The following is a 14,841-nucleotide window of genomic DNA, read 5'->3' as shown; positions in this document are numbered from 1 at the left end:
CCTACGTCCGCGTGTCAAAATCTAAAGCTCCCTAATATAGTGGCGGAGCAGTGGTGTAAATAAAAAATACGCCCACCGGCGTGACACTGTCATCTACAGACAGAGTATTACTTACAGTACTTGATGTACAGTACACGTTTCAAGTTTCAAGTTTCAAGTTTATTCAAAGTTTCCACAATACAAAAATTACATAAGAACAATAATATGTAACAAGGAATACATTGTTGAATATATGCGATTAAAACAATTTGCAGAATATTTGAATATAAATTGACAATGCATGTAGCTGCACAGGGGTGTATCCAGGATTTTTTCTGGGGGGGGGGGGTCGTAATCAAAATTTTTGGACCTTTACCTTTGCGAGGGAGCGGAGCGACCGAGCGGGGGCAGGGTGTGGGAGGGGGGTGTCCCCCCTCCCAGTTAGGCACAGGCGCAGAAAACTGCGCCTGTCGAAAAGCGCCGATTTCTGCTATCATGAATATTATAATGCCAATACCCATCATGCCACGCGATGCTCGTAGTGTAAAAGGCATGGAGAAAATTTAGGTGATGAAGACACCTAATCGATATTAATTTCGTACGAAAATTCTAACCTTGACACTTTTCTGATATTTCCTCTGTAGTAAGCCAAATACCTAATCTTGCATAATAATCATTTCTAGGGGAATAAAACCTTGACATCTGGCGTAATTCTAGTCGGAATACATAATTAGGTAAATGTTTTTTGAATGACCACCGGTTTGCCCTCTTTTTAGCCTTGTGCAACAGGTGTTGGCTAGTGTAACAGAAATGTACTCCTTCCTATCAGACCTTCCTCTCTCCCTTCTCCTCTCTCATCTCCTCTCGTGGCTTCTTTCCCTTTCTCTCCCCCAGCACAGCCCCCTTCCATCTCTCAACGCGTCATCTCTTTCCCCCTCTCTCTTCTCTGTGGTACTCTCCCCGGCAGGTTGGGTTCTTATCTCTGTTGAGTAAACATAGGGCAGCAGTTTAAAACAAGGAAAGTGTTGTGAAAGTGCGGCCAGGCTCTCTGTGGGGCCTACCTCGTACCTCCCTGGTCTTGAACTGACCATGGGCAAAGCACAGAGGCAGGGGCTATGCGATAGGTATTGCAGTTTTAGATTAGATTCCAGAGAGACAGAGTTATACAAGAGAGCACATATAGTTAAACATGAGTTATCAGAGTTAATTGCAGATGATTCTGCAAAGGAAGCAGAACAGCGTAACATCGTAACAGCAAGGTAATCCCAATGACTCCTACTTCATTCTCAATCTCACTAGCCTATTTCTTGATTTATAAATGAGCTATGGTCAGTGTGGAGAGACCTATATAGCGCATGGTGTTTGTTGGTGAGAGCGTGTGGCTCTGGATGTGCCTGATGCATGCTGTATTTCGATATAATTATGGTGATACAGTGCAGTATACACATACATACTATCGTGTTTTGGCAATTTGTCTTGCATATCTAGTACTTAGTGCACTGCAAATCAGTAAAAAGCAGTAACGGGCGCCTGGTACACAGACGATATCAATGGAACCGACTGTTCGCGGAAACTACGAGAATCGATTGTAGCGGGCACACTTGCTCGGCGCTCGGGCGGATAACCCCAAAGTAGCAGTTTTCTGCGCCTGGCGGGAGGCGCAGTTTTCTGCGCCTGTGCCTGACTGCCTCCCACGGTAGGGAGTTTTTGAATTTTATATTTTAAGATGGGGCCATTTGGTGCATACAAAAGTGACTTTTTCGGCATGGCAGTGCGGCTTAGAAATAAGGTATGGCATATTAAAACTAAGTTACGAAATTCACGAGGTTTTTGACAATTTGCTGAAACACCACCTGGTCACTTTTTTTCCTGTTGTAGATAGGGTAAAATGCCCTCAAAAAACAAAAATGTCTTTTACAAAAAGTGGACCTTTTGAAAATTTGGGGGGGGGGGGGTCGTACGACCCTCCCGACCCCCCTTGCATACACCCATGATGCATTATAGATGTAAAGTGGAGGGGTCTTAGAAAAGCAAGCTTGTATAATAAGACCCGTGAAAAGGCAAGTTAAGACATGTAATATAACAACTCACTATATACAAACATATTAAAGCCACAGAATAATTCTAGTGGAATCCCTCGTCCTTCCGCGCCGTTCTTACTCTCCACTCAGAGGGAATTAACCAATCAGGTACGCGCATTCGCGGCAAACTGAAATCTCGTCAAAAATTAATTGTACAATGCAATGATTTATTCGATCACCTGACCCGTTCCAAGAATCAGTCCACATGAAGTCATTATATTTTCATAGTATAATATTTTCTCTTTCATTTTATACTTCTTCCATTTTGGTCCACGTTTATTTGATTGATCTAGTGTACCCTCAAAGAAAAATGAAAAATATGCAAATTCTATGTTTCATAATTTCCTTGTTCAGTATATTTTGTATGTAACAACCTTTCAAGTGGTCGAATGTCATCAAAGTACAACTCTTCAGCTTTTTATCGATGTATTGAAATGTAAATTGGTAACGTCGTTTAGATTTACAGGGACTCTAAAAATGTGGTCTTCCAGCTCATTACGTATTCATGTCCGCGAGGTCCATGCATCAACTCTATACGCGTACGATAAATGCGAAGGCTTTTCAGGGTGTTGCGGTCTGACTGACTAATTATGCATACAGCTCTATGCTACTATGCAGTCTGTATCCAAGGAAATGACCTGCGCCAATAGAGCTGTATCATACGTACGTACATCTCTATGCCTGCGCCATATTCAGTAGTGCGCGCATTACCTTGTTTTACACGACGCGCGCGCGCGATGCATGTCTTCATATCACAGCTGTTTTCCAGGATCCCATTTATTTTGTGTTGTACTATGCACCGCACCCGGTACCCGTCTTCTTGATCTTCCTCGCAACTGCCAAGTTTGACTGATGGGGAACGACGCGACCTAACGTTAGAACTCCTGAGTGGAAGAATCATCTTGCGGTACCGACTAGTCTCGAATTTCTCTTCATATCATCGCGAAAGATGGCTAGGATTAGGAACATCGCTGTACCCTTCCTCCTCATGACCATCATCGCTTCGTTCTTCACCGGTGTGTACTCTTGCGCAAGAGGATGCAGGTGCGTCGGCGGCAACAAGTTCAGGGCCGTCTGCAGCACGTCGTACAGGTTCTCGAACGACCGTCCGGTTTTTGTAGAGCGGACAATCACTTCATTGTAAGTAACATGGTTATAGACCTACGGGCCGGATTATAGAGTAAACACGTATTATCATCATTGTGTTTAGAATTCAACTCCTGGGGGTATTTTTCATGAAGCATTTTGGTCGGATATTTTTCTGATAAACTGTTGAGTGTTGCTAGACTCTAACAGTAAACACTAGCTAACACGTACAGTTAGATCTAACATTAGATAATTACATCTGATTGCATCTGATTGGCCGAGAGCAATTTTTTTCCGACAACTTTGTCAGACAACCCAAATGCTTCATAGACTGCCCCCTGGGGTGGATATTCAGGATCTGTATTCCTGGAGTCTTGCTCCTATTTTACGCGATTGGTAGGCCCCCATTCTGTAATTCAACGAGTAGGACTCGGGCGGAGAAATGAGATATGACGTCAGAGTCTGAGATCCTTATCTTTCTCCCAGCTTAGGACATAGGGCCCACACGGTACTAGTAGGCCTAGTATAGACGCTAGGTTAGAATATGGGCATAACTTGATGTGTAACGTTAAATGAGATCCTCCCCTAAGATCAGTGGTATTTATTTATTTATTTATTTATTTATTGCAATATTTTATCCAGAATAGCCTGATCAGCATGAAATATATAAACAGTATGAAATATCACATTTCAAAACAATATAAAGTAATCACACACATCAGATATCTAAATGAAATAATATCATACAATCATACAGATTTAAAATAGACTATAGCTGCCGGTCTTCCTCAGGGCTCTGTTTTCGTAAAAATCCATGAAACATGAACAACAACATCAACAACGTTAACAGCACCAACGATAAAAAAAACAACCAAACACACACACACACACAATTTGTTTAAAAATAGATAATTGTGGCAGATTAGCAACGGGACACGTAATACAGTCAAACATAAAATGAAGTGAATACACATATACAAATATCTGGAAATACGATAAAGATGAGAGGAAATGATTCAATATCTATTTGGCGGCTGCAACTCATCCCGCTGTTCTACCGCAAGGTAATGTGTGTTATAAACAGAGGTCCCTTTAATCATCAGTACAATATTTTTAATTGCCCTCAAGAACAAAATGACAAAACCCTACATTTTCGTACGGAAGAAACATTAACGATAGAAGCACCAGGGTTCAAAGAGAACAAAAATATGTACCCTTCGCATACATGACTTAATGAAATTACCCACAATTTCTTTTTAATCAAGGTGGGTAAAATATGTTGTTTTACCTCTGACTTTTATGGGTATTACGTTCAAGTAACAAAGGCTCATGAACGTAAAGTTATTCTACGTTTTTGATAGATCAATATGGACAGTGTATCACCGGGGAGGTCGTTCCGTCTTCTTCTCAGGGGAGGATTCTGGAATTCTGTAAAGGGGGGGGGGGGGGAATGGCGCAAAATATTTCTGGTGTCACTTCCAGGTTTATTCAGCTTTCAAGCAAAAACAAAACAAAACAAAACAAAAAGAAAAAGGAATTCAGCGCAATTTTCTGGTTTAACTCAGCGTTGTCAGCAGGCGCAAAAATGTTCGAAGAGAATTCGCAATATCGATTTATTTATTTATCTATTTATTTATTGCAATTCTTTATCCAGAGTAGCCTGATCAGCATGAAATATATAAACAGTATAAAATATCACATTTCAAAACAATATAAAGTAATCACACACATCAGATATCTAAATAAAATAATATTATACAATCATACAGATTTAAAATAGACTAGCTGTCGGTCTTCCTCAGGGCTCTGTTTTCGTAAAAATCCATGAAACATGAACAACAACATCAACAACGTTAACAGCACCAACGATAAAAAAAACAAAAAAAAAAACACACACACACACACACAATTTGTTTAAAAATAGATAATTGTGGCAGATTAGCAACGGGACACGTTATATAGTCAAACATAAAATGAAGTGAATGCACATATACAAATATCTGGAAATACGATAAAACAAAATAACATCTAAAAAGATGAGAGGAAATGATTCAATATCTATTTGGCGGCTGCAACTCATCCCGCTGTCCTACCGCGAGGTAATGTGTGTTATAAACAGAGGTCCCTTTAATTATCAGTACAATATTTTTAATTGCCCTCAACACACTTTAGAATCAGTTCATTCAATCATGCAACATCTGCTCCTTAGAGGGATAAAATATTTGCTTCCTTTCAATATTGTGGCCGAAGCGCATGTACGTTATAGAAGAGATGGGAGAGGAGAGGTGATGAGATACTCAAACAATGGGTGCTCGACAATTGATCGGGGACAGGGATTAAACAACCCCTTTTATGTGTGTTTAAGGTAGTATTTAAATGATGCTATGCTATTTGTGAAGCGGGCAGGTTCGGGGAGCCTATTCCAGCTTTCTGAGCCTGCATAAACAAAGGATTTTTGATAAAAGGCTGTACGACATTTTGGGAGTTCATAATCTGTTCATATTCCCTTGGTCTACGTGGCGGGACCATTCGTCAACCATACAAAGTAAAGCAGTCTCACAGGAGTGGTTTGGACGAAATCCAAACTGATTTGGTGATAATATATCATTTGTTATCAAATATTTAAGGAAGCTCGAAGCAGCAGCTTTTTCAATAATTTTTGAGAGCACGGAAAGAATTGCTATCGGTCTATAATTTTCCACACAATGTTTATCAGCTGACTTTGGAATTGGTTGAACTCTTGCTATTTTCCAGTCTGATGGAGTGATAAATTTAATATAAGCACCAGTGTACCTATAACATTAGGAGCATTAGTCGTTTAAGGAGTTTGACCGATATATCATTATATCCTGTAGCTTTCTTGCACGGAAGTTCATTTATCATTTTTACAACAAAGTCTCGTGAAACAACGGGTAAATCATACTTGATATCTTTCTCTGCATAATTGTTGTAAAGTGATGATACAACTGACGGAGAGGTTTCATCGTCATTAATTTCTTGTACTAAATCATTAACAGAATCAATAAAGTGATTATTAAAACATTTTGCAACATCGTTGGGTTCGGAGAGATCTTTTCCATTCACCGTCAGTTATATTTTTGCTTCCTTGTTTGTTGGTGATACTCTTTAACACTTTCCACATTGCGTTAGAGTTTGACTGATCACTATTTATAAGAGCTTCCATATAATAAAATTTTGCTTTTTTTAGTTCACATTTCACAACTTTTTTTCAGTGATTTGTATTCAATCCAGTGAGATTGGGAAAATGTTATCCCAGCCTTTTTATGAAAATGATCACGACGGTTCATTAAGGCAATGATTTATCCGGTAATCCAAGGGCATGGATTATTATCAGTCGTTTCCTCTTATATGGGATGTGCTCATTGACAGTTTTCATGAGTAAGGTGTACCAAAGTTTCCATGCTTCATTTGTTTCACACATACTATAAATAATACTGAAGTTTTCCTCAGAGAGAGCCTTATAAAACTCTTCACTGTTTAAGTTTTTGTAATCTCTCCATACAATGGTATTTTCAACTGATTTGGGGCTCTCGTCCCCATACACCGTGAACACTAGATAATGATCACTAAATGACGTAGTAAAAACTCCTGAAATACTGTGATTATCTGGATCAGTGCAAAATATCAAATCAATAATAGATTTAGAAGAATGTGTTATTCGAGTTGGGATGTCAACCAATTGATGAAATAAAAATCCTGACATTATCAACTGCAGATTATTTGAGGTACTATCATTCCTGGATGGGGTCATTATTACAGTTGAAATCACCAACTATAATAACATCATTATGCATTTGAGTAACAATATTGCCTACCATATCACTTAATGAATCAAAAAAATCTGGAAATGAATTTGGCGGCCTATAGACAACACATACAGCCAATGGCTTACCACCTTTTATTACCGTTTGTATACAGATTGCTTCGATATCACTTTCAACATTGTTAACACTGTTAATAACCAAAGTATTGCTAACGTATATGGCTACACCTCCGCCATGTCTGTTGCGATCTTTGCGGATGATCGTGTAATCATTTATATCAATCTCGGAGTCAGCAATTGTATTATCACATTTGGACTCACTTATGGCAATAATATCAAATGGTTTATTTTTTAGACTGAATCTTAGCTCATAAATCTTTGCCGGAAGAGAGTTAATATTAATATGTCCTATTTTAAGACCACGACCATGGGATACGAGGGAAGGATCCTTCCTCAAGCTCGTAATATTTACATGAAAACTCAGATTCTGCTTTTGTTTCAGTGGAAGAGATTCGATTGGTGTTTTCTACATTGGTCTCTGGTTCAGCAGCCTGTGAGTGGTTTGTAAACTGTCTATCCAATCTCTGGAGAATACCCGTCCTCTTGGTCTCGTCCACTGACGGCCCGTGATGTGAAAATGTGAAGCCTGGTCTCTAGCGGCGTTGGCGTAGGAGAGGCGTTGTTGCCAATTTCCTTGTTTATCCTGCTGGAATTGCTGTTGTTGCTGTTGTTGGTGCGACCTTGTGTTGGTGATATTCCACTGATGCGTTTCATTCCGGAGGTGCGTGATGATGTTTGTGGCAAAGACGCGGGTTCCAACAGCATTCAGGTGGACGCCATCTCTGTTGATATGCGGATCGGGGCTGATGTTGTCGTTTGCGATGATATCCCATTTGCGCTGATTGGCTAAAACTTTGAGCTCATTGTTGACGGCGTTGACTTTCTGAGACATCTCTCGAGATTCGTTTTTGCGATGAATGATGGTTGACACAGTGATTTTCGTCGAGGGGCTATTTTCGATGACTTCATCTGCGAGGGACGAGATTTTGGCAATGATCTCGTCGGCTCCATCGTCCACGATGTTGTTCGTCCCTAAGTGCAGAATCATCTCCTTAGGACTTAGTGAACACGCGTTAGACAGAACGACATCTGAGGCGCTCTCGATCTTAGCTCCCGGGATGGTTTTACACCGGATCCTGCGTGTTTTGGACAGTTTTGATGGCTTTATTGCTTTCACCATAGAATCACCAAATATCAACACATCGACGATTTCCGGGTGTTGATCGGACACCTGGGATTTGGTGTTCATTGTGGCATAACGGGCGCGGTGCTTTTCTCTGTAGTCGTGTAATTGTTGTTGAAGTTTGTCATCCGTTGAAAGCGAGGGGTGCGAGTCCAGGTGGTCAGCTCCCTCCTCAGGTAGGGGCTGCTCGCCGACTGTATTGTTTGCTGAGTTGGAGTGATTGTGAGACAGGCTCTGGGCGGGATTTTTGTTGCAGGACACAAAAGCATCTACTTTGGTTCATCACGTTCATTTGTTCTCGAAGAGCAGAGAGTGACTCCACGATTGTGCTGCAGCTCTTACAAGACATGACGTTTTTCGTTCGAAATCCCACTTTTGTCAAGGGCGGTGTGACTTTTGTTAGAGTCTCGCTTGGTAATGCAGTCAGCTACAATGGCGCCATCTTGTCTTAATGTAGGTCCCATGTTCTCAAAGTCGAATGTATCATGTACAAAATGACTGCATATTCCCTTTTCGAGGCTTGGGAAAATACGCCCTAGCAAATCAGTCATGTAGCTAATGTAACCATCCTTCCCACTTCCGCCGTATTTTTCATAGGAGCAGTGCAGATGCCTAATTGCTGTTCGTAAGCTGTCAGTTGTCACATACTTGGGCAATTTACATCTGAATTCTTTTCCACCAAGGGTTCCTCTGTAGGAGTTCGTTTTCAGTTTTGCCTTCTCTGACTTCATATCAAATACACAGTTATTATGTAGGTGAAAGTAATACGGCAAAATTGGTCAAACGGCATACACTTAACACTAGTCTTGATTAGGGCGAGATCATTACATCGGTCTCACACTCGTATCGTTGCAGATAATCACGGCACGGCATACTCACTTTACAAAGAGTCATGCATCTGGGCTGGGGGACATACATCTGGGCTGAGAGTCATTCTGGTTTATCGTCAGAGTTTCACAAACAGGTCCACAGACTAGTCCTGGAATTGCACTAAAGATGATCATAATCACGAAACATCATCTGAAAATTGTCGAATCTTGGTAAAAAAAAGTTCACTCCACAGGCATAAAACAGACAATTCTGGCAAGATTTTGGAGCTCAAATACAATCGCGTCCGTCTCCATGCTGTACTACCCTTATAGAAAAACGTTAGTTCCATTTATATTCTGTAAGCACAGGTAACGTTTAAGGCCTAACAGATCTAGGGCCTACTGGAGCGTCTAGACAAATAGGATAGAGTGTCTAGAGCATAGATTCTACCAGATCTAAATCTAGGACTAGATGCCAAGTTCAAGTTAATAAGTTCAAGTTAGAATCTAGTTCGAATTATGAGTGAGATTTTAGTGACTCGGCGTCTCGGCGCGCGCGCATGTGCGTGAGCGAGGGAGCGAAGCGACTGAGCGAGGGGAGGGTGTAGGAGGGTGCAAGCTGGTGCATACCGGTACGCAAGTGACTATTTTTTACTTATTTTGAAAGACAAAAGGGAAATATGCTTTCAATTGCAACTCTCACTTTAATCCTTTAAAGTATGGTGAACGAGAAAAAAAGGATGATATTCATAAACAAGGTAATTTATACATTTCTGAAAAGCTTAAGTCTCTAGGAATATGAATAACTAGCTTTCAGAAGGTAAAAACATCTCCAGAACGATGGAGAGATGGTGTTTTGAGACCCTTTTTAGACCACCTGAACCCGCTCTGACGGCAAAATTTCGTGACCAAAATTATGACGTCACGAAATGTGCGCTGTGCTACGCACTCCATCCACACAGTGAGCTCCGTCTATGGAGGGCCGTTGCGGACGTGGTTCGTTTGGGGCATACGCAGGCAGAGGCAGTTGCATACGTATGCCTGTTTCCATGTATGCCCCAAACGAGTTATGTCCGCAGCGGCCTTCCATATTCGTCGCCTCTCCCTCGCTTCTTTTACAACCCTGACTTTGCCACTGTCAATATCAGTGTTATTGTCACTGTCATCACTCAATTCACTCTCGATGTCAAACTCAAAGTCTTTCCGTACAATATAAGGTAAAAATTTGACGTTTTAATGTCTCAGCCGAGAAAGCAGATGCGACTAAAGACAGGCCAAATATTGCATCCACTTACCAAGAAATACATGCTTTATGAATGGCGGCCTCGATGTCCCGCTGCACTCGTAAAGGGTTTTGTTCATTTCGTGACGTCATATTTTAGGGCCCGAAAAAGACGGCTGTTCCGGAGCGAATATCGGTGAAGCAAATCAGTCAGTTTTAACTCGCGATTTCTCATTCGCGCGAATATCTTTTAATATGTCTCATTAACAATCTGTTTTAGGAGACATTTCCCTCTGCTTTGATACCTTCTTTTATATGATTTTCTTGATTTTAATGTCTCGTTCACCATACTTTAAGCTATGCGGTGAGTTGGCTCAGTCGGTAGCGCGTCTGCCTCACGATCACGCGGCCCGGGTTCGAACCCGAGTCTGGACTGAGCAATGTTGTGTGTAAACATACCGTCCCCTCTAACAAGAGGCAAAACACTCTGTCCCTCGGATAGGACATAAAATGGAGGTCCCGTGTATGAGAGAGTCACATCTCATGCACGTAAAAGATCCCGCTTCATTCATTCATCGCAAAGAGCAGGGTGTCTAACCCGGTGAAGTGGTCCTACCCCACATCCAACTGGACCCCATGGAAGACCAGCTTAGTGTAGCTGAATATGGGCTATCCAGCCATCTTCACAGATGGAAAATGAACAACAACAACAACATGCTCCTGATGCGTGAGAAAAATGGGTGCCATGCGTGAGATCGTGAGACGGACCTTAAAGGTACTAGCCCACATTTGTAGACCTGCAGCAATTGGTCTCATAGTTAGCATGGAGTTTGGGTATGATTGCAGTAACACCTGTGCAAAATTTCGTTCCAATTAGTCCATTACTTTCATAAAAATAAATGAAAATGCACCGTATGCATGCGTATAACGCTCGCTAGCTCCGGTCCAAGTACGTACTACTTGCATGCGATACGTGTGTAAGTTACATGTATGGTTGGGGCACCACCTATCGACAGGGCACCTTCCCATTGACACCCTGCGTATCATGGCTGTTTGCGTATAGAACGAAAAAGTACGCGCGGGATTAAGTGTCATTAGCTATAAAAACAATAAAAACGAAGAAACGAAAATCAAACTCAAACAAACCAAGCTAAAAATTACACATCCGATCAGTAACGACGCATGGCTGTGAAATTCACGTGTATTACCTATGGCCTGTGAAATTCACGTGTATTACCTATGCTGTGAAATTCACGTGTATACCTATGGAGGAGAGGGGGTGCCGATCGCAAGGTTCCCTTTTTAGCTGCGCGAAGAAAACGGAACGCACGCACTAAAATTGCGCTATTTTAAAACGGAGATTCATAATCAACGAGACGGTCACGACATTCAAAACTGCAGTATTTATGGCATATTTGAGGTAAGAATTAGGCGGATTTGTATTATATTTTTAGAATAAACAAGCTACAGATCCTTAGGGTGACGATACGTGGTACCCCCAACCCTACGTACTAGTAGCTAGCCCCGGAGACGGCGCCTTGCGGCGCGGTCCTGGCGGCTGCCTCGCAGCTGAGCGGGAGCAAAAATCACTGCCACATTCACGGCGACTTCACAAATAAAGCACGGCTGAATTTCTATCATAAACACAGTGACAATTAATACATTACCTTTTCGACTTGGTTTTTCTCACCCATTTATCTAAAAAATGCATAATTTTCTACATTGCTTTTAGGAGCAATAAGCGGCCTGCCCTAGTGCAACAGTGGAGAGACTTGCTGCTATATCCATTAGTACGCATTACGCATGCTCTCATTGCACTGCACTGCATGCATGCTGTGCGCCTGTGCAAGGGTAGTGATTGTTTCAGTGAGCATCGGTGAGCTGAAGATATTCGCGTTATAAGACAATATTTTCTGCATCATAAGCAATGAAATGCATCAAACAGTCGCCGAAATTAATCACTTAGGTTTAATCGACCCATGTAAGTATTCCTAGTAGTTTTTGTTGAAAAATTAAGGAAATAGATAATTATAGCGCCGAAACGTTACCCGTTTTGCACAACTCCTCGATCTGAATGCGAAAACGGCAGAGCCCCAACGCTGCACGTTGGGGCTGGTCGCAGTTAGTACGTAGCTAGCCCGCGCTCGTAATTCGATTTTGGGTCGGGTTGACCCGGTTTGAAAATTGATTTTAAAACGATGATTTTCTCTCTTTTATCGAATGGTATAGACAAACTAAGAGCAACAGGTGCGGTATGTTACTGTTATAACTTGAACTTGAAGTCATATTGGACCTGTTTTATGCAGTTTTGATTTTCGTGGGTTTACAAATGTGGGCTAGTACCTTTAATTGCTTGAGTCTCACGCAGAACGCGTGAGACTTGGAAGCTCTGCTAGAGTCTAGACCTATGTTCTAACGTTAGTTCCATTTATGATAAACTTTAGGAGCAAAATTTAGGTATCCTCTAAAGTAAGAATCCTCTAGTCTCGGGCTCTCTTTCTCGGGCTCTTTAATTTATGCCGGGTGATTGCGTATGTAACGTCAGATTCTTACATAAAATGTTAATGAACAAGAAGATTAATATACGAATCGTGTGCTAGACCCCCAACTTTTAGACTCTTTATAGCAAAGTTTTTGTTTTATGCGCCTTGTCGGCCCTTAAACGTCATGCGGACGCAGTGCAAGTTCGCCGCCGAATTCGTGACCCTCGAAGTCATTAGGTATTTACTACTGCTACTATAATGTAAATCTAACGACAACGTTAGATCTATTAAACTGTTACTATGTGTTATACGTTTATGTAAGCGTCTAGAAACCTAAAGAAATAGACGTCTAGACGCAGTGGCGTACCGTGGGTCAAGACATTGGGGGGGGGGGGCACCTTGTGGAAAAGTAATTTTGAGGGAGTGTATGCTTGTGATTGCGTGTGTGTGTGTGTGTGTGTGCACATGTGTGCGTGTGCTGTCAGTCTGCAAACTTAATGGGGACTACAATACATAACGGAATGTGATACATTCCACAGCGCAGTCATTTAGCAACATTGTAAGTTTTCCTTACATGGATTATGAAATGACGGTGTGAAACGACAAATTACTGGCAGCAACATCAGGAGAATGGCATAACGATTAAATGCGAGCGAGCAAAGCGAGCGAGCTTGAAAATGTTGTCATTTTAAAGTCCCAAAACTGCCGTTTGTATATCTTTTCGCTTTGGAAATTAAGGGGGGGGGGGGCATTGGGCGCAACTGCTGGTAATTACTGACAGAAACATCAGGATAATGGCATAACGATTAAATGCGAGTGAGCGCAGCGAGCGGGGTTGAAAATTTTGACATTTTACAGTCAAAATACAGCCGTTTGTAGCTATATTTTTTTTCGCTTTGGAAATTAAGAGGGGTAGTCAAGGGTGTCGGTTTATGTTCATGATTGGGGGAGGTATGACCACCGAGGGGGCGTCGAAGTGACCAAACGGGGGAAGGATGTCCAAAATCTGCACTTTAGAGCATCCCCTATATTGTTTGAGTTTGTGCGAGTGTGTGTGTGTGTGTGTGTGTTTTATATACATGGAAAAGTTAGGAAATAGCCCAGGTCAAGTCTTATTATTGGCAATGCAAGTCATACACTAGTATGTAAAGCAACACTGCAAAATCGATGATCCAGCTTTGATATAACGAAGCGTATTACTCCTAAAGGTCCAAAGGTGTACATTCTACATCACATGGCGCAACATTGCAGCGACTCTTTTTGCCGTTCGGATGTTCTGAGTACACTGCGCACATCCTGCTTATATTCAGAATGCCAACCAGGAATCACGCTGAATCACAATCTTTTGTCGGCACCGGGCTTTTTGAACAATGTTTCACACTTAAAAGAAAACTGTACTGACATTTTCTAATTGTCTGATAATTCTAATTTACATTTTTTGATGCCTACAACAGGAAAGAGAGGATTCTAAAACCCAGGATAAGCCTGTAATGATTTTTTGAAAAAAATGAAAACGAGCAAGCCAAGGAACGATCCACACAATTTGGCATACGTCACAGGTGCCACCCTCCGACTTTAGCAAAATGAACTACACATGTCAATTTACTGATGAAATCTCACCTGAAGTACTGCAAGAACTGTTATTTAATAAAATTGCATTATGGAGCTGAAATAAACATGTTAAACAGTATTAATTAATTCTTAAAAGGAATCTCTTCAAAAGCTGTTTATTTAGATAAAATTTGTGGGGAATATTCCAGATATGCAAAATGAAATTGGCATCATTGTCCGAACGTGCTGCCCATAGAAAACTGTGTGTAAGTAACGTTGCACTAACTATATACTAGATCTATGCATTGATATGATGAGCGATAATGGTTCGACAGTTCAAACTTATCTAACGAAGATGAGGACTGAGTGGTAGTCAACGGCAATCACGGTTTACGCCTAGTTAGAAGAAAACGGCACCCAGTACACATAGACTCTAGACTGGAACTAGGACTAGGACTAGTGAGCAGTCAAGGACCGAATAGATTCTAACGTTACGTGGCAGTTCAAGTCTTGATTTGTAGGCCCCTACACTCACTCGCCGCCCCGTCGACAGCTGTACGTGCACATGCTAATAGGCACAGCGTAAACGTTATAGTATACATA

The 14,841-nt window shown here is 41.4% G+C and overlaps 2 protein-coding genes across 2 annotated transcripts in view; both read left to right on the top strand.

Annotated features, from left to right (window-relative positions):
- Positions 1-14,841, top strand: part of LOC140233670 (uncharacterized) — a 173,559-nt gene that overhangs the window by 13,954 nt on the left and 144,764 nt on the right. The window lies entirely within an intron of this gene.
- The window catches only part of LOC140234489 (uncharacterized), a 51,827-nt gene continuing 39,843 nt past the window's right edge, over positions 2,858-14,841 (top strand). Inside the window, exon 1 of the mRNA XM_072314533.1 lies at positions 2,858-3,200. Within this exon, the coding sequence (XP_072170634.1) occupies positions 3,010-3,200 (191 nt within the window). The 5' untranslated portion in view covers positions 2,858-3,009. The remainder of the gene's footprint in view (positions 3,201-14,841) is intronic.

This window comes from Diadema setosum, chromosome 10 (genome assembly GCF_964275005.1).
Source record: "Diadema setosum chromosome 10, eeDiaSeto1, whole genome shotgun sequence".
NCBI classification, from domain to species: domain Eukaryota; kingdom Metazoa; phylum Echinodermata; class Echinoidea; order Diadematoida; family Diadematidae; genus Diadema; species Diadema setosum.
The sequence above is the reverse complement of the archived record's forward strand: the minus strand, read 5'-3'. Positions and strand labels throughout refer to the sequence as shown.